Source organism: Achroia grisella, unplaced genomic scaffold (assembly GCF_030625045.1).
Source record: "Achroia grisella isolate CSIRO2021 unplaced genomic scaffold, CSIRO_AGI_Agris_v1 utg841, whole genome shotgun sequence".
NCBI lineage: Eukaryota > Metazoa > Arthropoda > Insecta > Lepidoptera > Pyralidae > Achroia > Achroia grisella.
This window is the reverse complement of record NW_026713039.1, coordinates 2,377,963-2,390,191: the sequence shown is the minus strand read 5'-3', so window position 1 is coordinate 2,390,191 and position 12,229 is coordinate 2,377,963. Positions and strand designations below refer to the sequence as shown.

General features: G+C 35.1%; 1 protein-coding gene across 1 annotated transcript in view; it reads right to left on the bottom strand.

Moving 5' to 3' along the window:
• The window catches only part of LOC131852181 (transcription factor CP2), a 53,068-nt gene that overhangs the window by 32,281 nt on the left and 8,558 nt on the right, over positions 1–12,229 (bottom strand). Inside the window, exon 2 of the mRNA XM_059202821.1 lies at positions 5,522–5,683. Coding sequence (XP_059058804.1) covers positions 5,522–5,683 — 162 coding nt within the window. The remainder of the gene's footprint in view (positions 1–5,521; positions 5,684–12,229) is intronic.

Below are 12,229 nucleotides of genomic sequence, written 5' to 3'. Positions count from 1 at the left end.
AATTCGTAGTAATAACTCGTGCTGATATCGATAACATCGGAATTATAGTAACAATAATAATGAAGTCACGTGAACTTCGATGGCCCTAACTTCAATTAATTACAAATTTCAGGTTTCAGATAATTCCCGTTATTAGAACAATTATAAACTACATTATCCTAATTTACTGCGTTACAGTTTAATTTTCGTAACTGTAAAATATCAAGTGTATTTCATTTAGGTCCAAAATTAATAAGAATTGGTCTTTCGACATCAATGGTTGAGTTATTATTTCTAGTTTATCCTATTAATAGTGACACACAAAAGTGACATTTAAATATAATACGCTTAAGACTGATAGTAAAACTAAATCCGTAGTAAAAACTCGTGCTGATAACAACGGCGGCATTAGTGTAACAATAATAATGAAGTCGCGTGAACTTCGATGGCCCTAACTTGTTTGTTTCAGATAATTCCCGTATCTACTGGAACTGTGCCTGTGTTTGAGTTATCTCGGCGAAGTCGGTTTTAGGTCTTTAAGTATTATTAAAAACTGGCTTTATTAGAATAGAAAGAATAGAATAGAAAATCATTTATTCAAATAAACTTACATTGAAGCACTTTTGAATAGTCATTACATTTTTTAATCTACCGCTCGTTCGGAAAGCTGTCTCATCACAAGAAAACCTGATGACGTGAACGAGCAAGAAACTTGCGTGTTGCTCTTTTAAATAATTTATTATTACTTTACATTTTTAAGTTTAAGTGTGTGAATACAAACCACCAATTAGCACTAATTCTATTAAATACTCAAATAGAAATAATATTGAATATATAACCAACTGGTTAAACTTATAATAATAATAATATTATTATAATAATAATAATAATAAAGTATCTCGACCTGGCTCACGAGGTGACCGAAATATGGGGGGTGATGTCCACCGAAATCATTCCAATCGTTATGTCGGTGAACGGTCTTATCCCAACCAGTCTGGAACAACATCTCAGACGGTTGGGATTCCGGGGCGGTTCACTCCCGGGAAAGATGCAGAAAGCGGTGCTGTTAGATTCTGCCCGCATTGTACGCCGGTTTCTGTCCCTGGGGCCCTGAACCCCGGCCGACTGTGCTTCTGCCGGGGGTATATTGCCATCTCCTCTCCTTAAGAGGGGAGATGAGAATTTTTGGGAAAAAAAAATGAATAATAATAATCTCAGGACAATTCACACAGAGCCATCTAGACCCAAGTTAAGCCAGCTAGAGCTTGTGTTATGGGTACTAGATAACTGATACATAGATTTTTTTTGTAAATACATACATATTATACATAGAAAACACCCAGACCGATACACACAATCATACTCATGAATACAAATGTTTGTGGCGTGCGAGGAATCGAACCCGCGACCATCGGTCGTAAAGCGGTGTGCTTGACCGCTAGACCACCGAGGTCGTCGACAACCCGTCGTCACCCCGTGTTGATAAAGACCTGGCATTATTTTAGATATTATTCTTTTTTTATTTATCGGGGTTGTGAAATTACGAGATATGAGTTCACTGGTAACGTGTGAATGGTAGGATAGGTGTTATACGATAACGGTTATGTCCGTAGAGCTGTTCATATACAGCCACAGTTACCATCAGTTGGCTACCAATTCATTTGCTATTTCAATTACAAAAAAATTGGTAAAAATCTTCTTCGTGTACATACAAAGACGACTCTTTACAAATTTTTTGTATAAAGTCACAGTCTCAGCTATTTCAGTCGCACTGCAGTTTGCTTTGTAAGCTGTGTTTCGGTTGAAGGGTGAGATATGATAGTTAAATTATAGAGTTAGTATGGAATCGGGAATTCACTGTTTTACTATATAGTTAACATTTACATAAAAAAAGGACGAAATAATTATAGTTTTAAACTAAGAGCAAATATGGCTTAAAATCGTTATTGTATCAAAAGTAACTAGTAACATAACGTTATTCCAGTAACGAGTATTACTTGTTTTAGTAACTAGTACGTACGGGTAACATAAATAACTAAATACATTAGGTAGAATAGAATAGAAATAATCTTTATTCAAATAAACTTAATATAACTACTTTTAATAATAATAGTCATATGATATCTTTTTATTCTACTACTCATTCGGAACGCAGACTCATCACAAGAAGAACGAGCAAGATCGTACACGTGCACAACTCATATAGAATTATCTAGTTATAAACTGTTTCAAAGTACTATGTATGTTTGGTTTTACTAATTTCTCTGTTTGCAGTATTGTTGACTGAACGCCCTTTGGTATCAAGTTCGCCATATTTACATTTTTATATTGTATTTGTGCATTAAAGTTAAACAAAGTACTTTGCCTAAAGTCTACAATCCGTTCAAATCTATACCTATATATACGTATGTAACTTGTGTAACTAAGGGTAGTCATCTCGAAGTCGTCTAGTAGGTTATCTGTGGAACTTTGGCCTTATCTGCTCATAAGTATAAATGTTACTAGTTAAAACTAAATCATTGTCTGCACTGTCACACATGTTGTATAAATATATGATATGATCATGTTTACTACTTTCTAAAGAACTTTATTTGTAAATAACGCCATCTGTTGGTCGGGGGCGGTCAACTGGAATATTAATATTAACCGTTAAAGTGCCGAACAGGCTGATCGCGCTACTACGCGTTTTTTTAGACTATTCTAATGTTGTTGGCAGTAGCTGTCCTTTACAGCTTCACCGAACGATAGGGGGCGAGTGCAGATGGCACAGGCCAACTCCCGCCTGATGGATAGGACTTTAGTCTCCTGCGCGTGTGTTCCAAAATTTACAGGAGCGCGATAACGTTCCCAAAATAAGTTTCCGTCTAGCGCTGGGAAAGCATTACTAGAATTGGACAATTTTTTTGAAGATATACAATTTTTTTTGCAGCAAAGTGTATATGACATCAAAATCAACGATTTTCTTGGTATTTTTAGGCATACATGAGTAAATTTAATTTTATAGGAGACAACTAAATGACACATTTATGTTGCGCGCGCAACTTTTTAGGCATACATAAGTAAAACTCAAGGCACTCAAATGGATAATGCAAACATTAAACCTTATATTAGAGAATACTTTTCTGCGTCTAAGATGGGTCGCCGTCAGAGAATCAATGTTGTTGTAATTTTTTTAATATATCTTTATTTACATAAACAGAATGTTGCGCAGAAAAATTGTAATCGGCGCATTATAATGGATGAGACAACAGTATGTCATATAATGTATATACAATGAGCAAAACACACGCTAATTCTAGCGGATACAGTTTCACTTCTGCTGGTCGCGGGTTCGATTCCTCGTACAACACAAACATTTGTCTATGTATAATATGTAAGTACGAGTAATTGAATGTAGATTGTTTCTTAAGAATTGATTTGGCTGAAGGCAGAGTCAGTAAAATTATAGCCCCGACATTATAGTTATCACAAACGTCTACGTAAAAGTCTCATCGTGCGTGACACATGATAACTTTATGTAATTTAGTACTGTTCATGTATATAGCCGACGGTTACCACGTTGACGGTTTGCTTTTGCTTTGCATATTAAATCAAAATTCATGTAGGTCATTTTAGCCGCTTATGAACGTCAAGTTTTTTATATTAACACTTTTTTCCTACCGTTCACTTCTGTGTACAGATTCAATTGAGAAGAACTGGCTAGAAACTCCACTGTATTTCTTTTTTTTAAAAGACAGTTTGTGTAGAAGAGAAGAATAGAAATTCTTTATTCAAATTAACTTAATTTAAGCACTTTTGAATTGTCACAGTTATGTTTCTTTTAATCTACCGCTCATTCGGAAAGCTGTCTCATCACAAGAAGAATGAGCATGACACTTATGTGTTGTTCTTTTAAATAATCGTTGTAACTGTACATTTTTAACTTATGTAGATCTCTATGTCTAACATTAAATGAAAATATCGGGCATGAACAATTATTGCCATACACATTTGTCGTTTAAGTAACCGTTTAATGAGAGCTCAAAAAAATCATCATCTTTTCAGCCCGGAAGACGTCCACTGCTCCCCCAAAAATCCAAATCTTTGCTCCATATATATATTAAAAATAAAAAATATATAAAATAACCTTATCTTACTAATATTATAAACGCGAAAGTTTGTGAGTACGGATGTTTGTTACTCTTTCACGCAGAAACTACTGAACAAATTGGGATGAAATTTTACAGTAATATAGCTTATACATCAGAATAACATATAGGCTATAATTTAAAAAGATATCATGTACATTGGGCGAAATATAAATGTCATGTAAGTGTAATGCAGACGAAGTTGAGCGGGTCAGCCGTTGTCATGATGAAAATATGATATAAAAAAATAACCTCAAAGCAAGGACGCTCTAAGTAGCCTAGTTTATGAAACAGTACGCGATTTCGACCGTAGTTTCGCGCTCAAGCTACATTTGTAAGGAGTCCATCCACTAATACACACCAGTTACGACCGACTTTAATTGAAAAATTACTTTGTCCCCGCTCTTATTGATGGACTAAATTAATGGCCAGCGTGTGTGTGATGCAGTTTAGCATATATACTTTTGATAGAAAAAAAAAGTTTAAAACTATATTGTACTGTATTTAAATATTTAAATAAATAAAATGCTAAATTGCGCTTCACATTTAATTAGGCCGTTCCCGCCATTTTTACAAAAACAGGCTCTGTCAACTGCACAGAGTACGTTATGAACAATATTAATTATGCCACAGACTATATATACTACAATCTATATATTAACAACTTTGCGTAGTACCAGAGGTCTTTGTCTGAGGATCTCTGCTTATTCCTCCACATATTATTCCAATTCTTTCACTGTCCAAGCCATTCGCCTCTGAAACTCCCTACCACTCTCCATTCGATCTGCTCAATCTGATTTAATATTAAAAAATCAACTAAGGTTTCATTTCTCTCGCATTACAGTTCATATTTTTTTTTTACTACCTAACATGTAGAATATATCTATATATATATGTGTAAGATTATATATGTATACCTATATTATGTGTCTAGTCTACCTTTTCTGAGACCACTAGTCCTCTTTTCAAGGTTGTCTGTAAGTTGCTTAAAGCGATAAGAGACTGCCTTTGGTTATTAATATACTTACTGATTTCTTTTTGTATTTCTTCTATGTGCCTAAAAAAGAGTTTATTATTATTATTCCTAACTTCCAAAAAAAATCTCATCTCTCTTCTTAAGGAGAGGAGATGGCAACTTACCCCCGGCAGAAGCACAGTCGGCCGGGGTTCAGGGCCCCAGGGAGAGAAACCGGCGTACAATGCGGGCAGAATCTAAGAGCACTGCGCTTTCTGCATCTTTCCCGGGAGTGAGCCGCCCCGGAATCCCAACCGTCTGAGATGTTGCTCCAGACTGGTTTGTTACGCTTTGTAGCTTATACCACTTTTATTATTAATACTTATTCCTCGGTAACCAGTAACTGTATTCAACTTTCATAAAAGAACATTATTATAGAAACTAAATAAGACTATTATACCGTATGCATTATATGTGATGCTTGCAAACGCATGAGCACCAAACTCCGCCAGCCGTCGTCCCTCGCGCGCTTCTCTCGCGGCAACACGCAGAACGTTTGCCGCGGATACCCGGTCTGTCTGCTGCTGGCAGCTGTGGCTGGTATCCTCAACCATATTTATGTCTGACAGTTTGCCGGCTGTTGATACTAGATGGCGCTAGTTGTATTTGCTTGCAGTTGGTGGTTGGCAGCCGATAGATGGCGTTGTTCCGAATTTTAACACAACACAACACTGTTTGTCGAGCGGAAATATGTTTTGGTAACTGTCAGAAAAAACAGCTACGCCTATACGTCCATATGTGGGATAGTTTAGACACAGTTAAATTTGTTTTATAAACTTTCAAAGCGTGTGTCCACGTCGTCATTTTAATTTCCATTCACAGTTTTTAAAACACTCCGCGTTGATAGGTCAACGATACAATTCACTTGTTCAGCATTTAGTTGTTCGAGTCACTTGTGTAGATACTAAATATGTTACGAACAAAATTCTTAAGATATTTTGTAAATATAATAATATATATAACATAAACAGAGAGAGGATCTTAGCAATGGGTACAAGATTTTTAATGGTTGATAATGGAATGGTGCAACCGTCTACGCTAACAGTTTCCGCTGGCGAGATACCAGTAGATACCTTCGTGAAAAATTCACCAGTAATTTATCACCGCAATTTGCTTATGAAGGTAAACCTGAAACCTGAACCCGTGTGAAGGTAAACCTGACATAATACATTGCTAGCAATTAATCCACATTACTTGCAATTCCCTTTCCTCTCAGTGGGAACTAATTAAATAACTATTATAATGCAGTTACTGGCCTATACAGCTTCACCGAACGATAGGGGGTCAGTGCAGATGGCACTCCAAACTTGAAAGACTTATGGAGCGGCTAAAAGTCAACCCCTACCTGACGGATACGATCAGTTATCTAGTGCCCATAACACTAGCTTAAATTGAGTCAAGATGGCGCTGTGTGAATTGTCCAGGGTTATTTATTATTATTATTATTATATGTGTATATTTTCCAAAACGGCTCGCAAAGAAGAAGTCAAAAGTGACATAAAAGCAGTTATAATTATTGTATACATATATAGATAGATAGATAAGTTCTTTATTCAACCATTACAAACACATAGCATACATGAGATACATTTTATAAATAGAAATAAAGTTTACAGATTAAATAATACAGAAATATAATATTACAAAATATATATGGAGGTGGCTTTATGTGTCAATGATGAAGAGGCAACCAACTCAGCATAAGCTACAGATAAGTCTGCAGCGCTGATATTCTGTTTATATTAAATACATACTTACATACATATATACGTGAATGTTTATATATTACATAGCTCTTAAAAAATTATACTATCATATACATTATACAATATAGATAGATTATTATTATTATAATTTTTACCTCACACACTAGTGTACTCATACCAGTTATCTGTATTGCATTTTATTTTATCTGTATAATTGTGTGTATTGTATTTTGGCGAATGCTGTTTTATTTTTGTTCTTATTATTACCGTTGTGTGTGTGTGTGCCTTTAACGTGAATAAAATTTTTATCTATCTATCCATCTATCTATTTAAAAGGGTATAGCGTTAGTCTAGAATAGCCCGTTATCACTAGTTTAAAAATGTCTACCATCCAGATTACAATCGTATGTACGTTTGTGTTTACACTATGTTGTATTTACCTAAAATAGAATTATTTTAAGCAGCGACAAGTTACGTCACATGCGATAATCATTCATGATAACAAATTTGTTATCAGCTATGATTAGCGTCACTATTTGCTTGTGATGTGCAAAAATATTATATCATATATGGCTAACTTAGAATGACTTTAGTTATATAGCCATCTAGACCAGTAAGAAGGTATGTGTCCACCTACATGTTGACGAACTTCAATTATATAGCCATGTAGACCCGTAAAAATGTATGAGTCCTACCTAACCTACCTACATGCTGCTAATTTTCATGAAGGAGGGCTACTGGCCGAAGGGTGTGGTGTATCGGCGCTACCGTGGCAGATTGCCGTCATCAGTGCCGTGATCACACAGATATTTTATATTTATATTTTACTAGCTGACTCCGCATATTCCCTGTTTGACAGGTACGTACAGTTTGTATGGGGAAATAAAATAGTTGTTTTTACTATTTTACATGCAATTTCTTTATATTTTATCAACTACCCGCGACTTCGTCCGCGTGAAATTTAACTTTATTTTTCTAAAATAAAAGAAGCCTAAGTTACTCCTTATTACATCAGCTACCTGCCAAAAAAAACCCGTCAAAATCGGTCCAGCCATTTCAGAGATAAGCCGGAACAAACAGACAGACAAAAATTGTAAAAAATGCTATTTTGGTGTATGTACCATATTTATATTGATAGGCATGTAGTAAAAAATGCTTATTTTAATATTACAAACAGACACTCCAATTTTATTTAAATGTATAGATAATGTATATAGTTCGTGACCATAATGACGTATTCAATAAACATAGTAAATATTTGATCAACATGTCATTTTGGAGGCGTGGTCGTGCCTCTAGCTCAAACATAACTAACTGCAACTATGAACAGTCGTGGACGAGCAATTACATTATGGTTAGACCAGTGCTTCCCAAACTTACAAGGACCCTGTATAATTAATAATCATTTTAAATTAAATTACGTATACGACCAGTAGTTCCCAAACTTACAAGGACCTTGAATAAATAATAATTATTTTGAATTAAATTTTGTATACGACCAGTGGTTCCAAAACATAAGGACCCTGTATAAGTAATAAAATTTTGAATTAAACGAACTCTACTGGTTTAGTCGCAAAGGTTATATATATTTTAATGAAGGGTTTGGGCTTCTGTTCCAGGTGCTTTAGATCTGAAGCACTGCGTCCTACCAAGATCTATTGTGCTCCCCCTTTTTCAAAGTTCGCTAGGTAGCGTACTTTTAAAAAGGGGAACTTTGAAAAAAAAAAACCTATCAGATTGTCCCTTATTGGTCTAAGTAGTGAACTTATAAATTTAAGGATATTCTTTTCACGTATAAACCGGCTGAACGGATTTTAGAAAATTGAAATCAACTTAGATTGCAATGAGGACACAGTTATTGTCCTAAGTTATAAGAAGAAATGATATTTTATATTGTTATAAATACATTTCAGGACAGACCATTGAACTTGGCACCCATTTAGATCTCATCTCTTTTGTCGTAGAAGTCAACAATCAAGGCATATATCATAATATTAAACTCGGCTATCATTTCACATTTATGTTCTTGAAGGTATTAAAGTAGAAAATAACAGTTTGTGCAGATGATTCAAAAGAGCAACACACAAGTTTCTTGCTCATTCTTCTTGTGATGAGTCTGCGTTCCGAATGAGTGGTAGAATAAAAAGATGTGACTATTCAAAAGTGCTTATATTAAGTTTATTTGAATAAAGATTATTTCTATTTCTATGAGGCCGCGGGTATTTTTGTATTGAGGGGTTTAGGCTATTGTCAGGAGCTTCAGATCTGTAGCACTACATCTTACTGAGATAGACAGAAGCATGAAGATAGTAGGAGTAATTTATAGTGGAGCTAACATACTCACGATTGTGATCCTACACTACACTCTGAAAACAACCTATTCCTTTAAAAATAACCCCATGTACCCCAACCCCAAACAAGGGATTTTCTGCAAAATTCGAAACCTTTATTCAAACTCCAAATAATTATGTTCTGATCATGAGATAAAACTCTTTAATACATATGAGTTACACATGTAAGGTATTTCCGAATTTTTTATTAAAACTTCAGACATCTTTTGAATAAAATTCTTTAATACATACGGGTTACCCAAGTGAGGGGTTTCCAAAAACACTTAATAACTTTATTAAAACTTTGAGGCATCTTTTGGAGGTAAAAACACTTTAATACGTACGGGTTACCCATGTAAGGGGTTTCCAAAAACACTTAATAATTTTATAAAAATTTCAGGCATATTTTGAACTAAATCTATTAAATACATACGGGTTACCAACGTAAGGGGTTTACGAAAAAATCAAAAAACCCTTTAATACATACGGGTTATCCACGTATGGGGTTTCCGAAAATATTCAATAATTTTATTTAAACTTTAGACATCTTTTGAACTAAACTCTACATACGGATTAACCACGTAAGGGGTTTACGAAAAAATTAAAAAAAAACCCTTCAGTAAAACCCTTTAATACATACGGGTTATCCACGTAAGGGGTTACCGAAAATATTCAATAATTTTATTTAAACTGCAGACATCTTTTGAAGACTGTTCTGTTGTTTCATAATTATGTATTTGTTTATGCAGTCTGTATTTACTTTGCGTATTTAAGTAAACGCCCAAATCATATTTAATTTAAACCAGCCAATTATCAGTTTATTGTTTAATTGTTTTTATTGCTTGAGAGCATTATCTTATTTAGTATATTAGAAAAACTATGACTGCATATAAAAATTAATACCTATCCATACTAATAATTAAAATGCGAAAATGTGTCTGTTTGTTTAATCACTTTTCACGGCTGAGCGGATTTTAAAGAATTTTGACATTAAGTTATATTATGTAACTAACACTATCAAGGTTAGATGGCCTCGATGGTCTAGCGGTTTAGCGCACCTTACTTCTGATGGTCGCTGGTTCGATTCCTCGTAAGACACAAACATTTGTGTATTCATGAGTATTGTTTGTATCGGGTTGTATTTGTATTAATTATCTAGTGCCCATTGCCCAACTTTGCTTAGCTAGGAACTACTATGAATTATAAGATATATTATTATATTAATACTAGCTGACCCCGCAAAAATTTTGCCATATAAATTAATAACGCTATAAAAAAATTGGGGTTGGTGATAGAAGGGTGAAAATCTAGGGTTATATAAATAATATAGTAAAAAAAAAATTATCCAAAAACTAAAAAAAATTGTTAGGGGTGGACAACTCTCATGACTTAGGGGTATGAAAAATAGATAGTAACCGATTCTTAGACCTACTGAATATACATATAAAATTTCATAAAAATCCGTCAAGCCGTTTCGGAGGAGTATGGTAACTAACATTGCGACACGAGAATTTTATATGTAAGATTAATATTATTTCTCGAACTCACACAGGCAGCGCCACCTAGAGCGTGTACTTTCCAGAGGAGATATTTCGTTTATGCATGAATGAGCTGCAACCACATAGGACCCGTCAGGGACAAGAATTAAAGGATATTCTTAGGAGTGATGGTATTTATCTCCACAGGATAAAGTGTAGACTTTCCAAAGGAGATATTTCGTTTATGCATGAGTGGGCTACAACCACGTAGGATCTACCTGTAGTGGCGTTTTCTCTTGTGCTTGACAAAATCTGCAGAATGATGTTAAGCTAAGTCCTAATTTTGCCATGTGCTTATTCAGCTTGCAGTGGGTTTTCCTGTGCAACTTTGCAAAGTCTTTTTTTTTTATATATAACACAGGGGACAAGCGAGCATGCGGCTCACCTGATGGTAAGTGATTACCGCCGCCCATGAGCACCCGCAACACGCACACACGTGATATATGCGGTAGAAAATGCACAGAGATGCAATATCTCACTGCAAAGCCAATGGGTCGAGTCTGTCACATAGACGTTGATTACCAATGATTCTGGCTGCTCGGTTCTGAATGCGGTCAAATGGAAGTAGCTGGTATTGTGGTGCTCCCGCCCAGAGATGAAAACAGTGTTCCATGTGCGGCCAGATCTGCGCCTTGTATAATTGTAAGCGATGGGCCGCCGTGAAACCGTCTCACTCTACTGAGCACACCAAGCTTTTTTGAGGCTATTTTAGCCTTGTCCTCCAAATGACCTCAACACTGAACGTCACTGGATATATCAACGCCAAGGACCTCGAGAATTGGCTTCACATCAAGGAGAGTGTCTTGAAACTGAGGAGATACGATAAATGGATTCTTTTTAGCGGTAAGTCGCGAATAAAACCCCAGTATTATAAATGTTAAAATGTACAAGTCAATTGTCCTAGATCGCGATACTGTAGAAAATCATAACAGACCCATTTGAATTCATTGTAACAATGTATTGATATGTCAGTCTCCATTTCTCATAGTTCATCTACGCTTATTGTGGGCAATAAAGGAAATCAGACAATATATTAAGAATCTTACTGTAATAATATTTTTAATTATAAAAGCAAAAGTTTGAATGGACAGATGGATGGATATTTGTTGCTCTTTCACGCAAAAACTATTGAACTGATTTTGATGAAAGTTTACGGTAACATAGCTTAGACATCAGAATAATCATATGCTATAAATGTAACACGCGTGAAACCGCGGGCACAGCTAGTAATGTATAATGTTAAGATAATCCTACAGTACTATATCTAGGGCTAGATAGGGAAACCCAATGGAACAGGACGAGTCAATTTAAAATTTAGTAGTACTGTAGTAGGTTAGGAAGGGAAACCCAATGAAGCAATAGAAAGAAGTGTCAATTTAGAATTTAGTAGTACTGTAGTAGGTTAGGAAGGTAAACCCAATGAAGCAATAGAAAGAAGTGTCAATTTAGAATTTAGTAGTACTGTAGTAGGTTAGGAAGGGAAACCCAATGAAGCAATAGAAAGAAGTGTCAATTTAGAATTTAGTAGTACTGT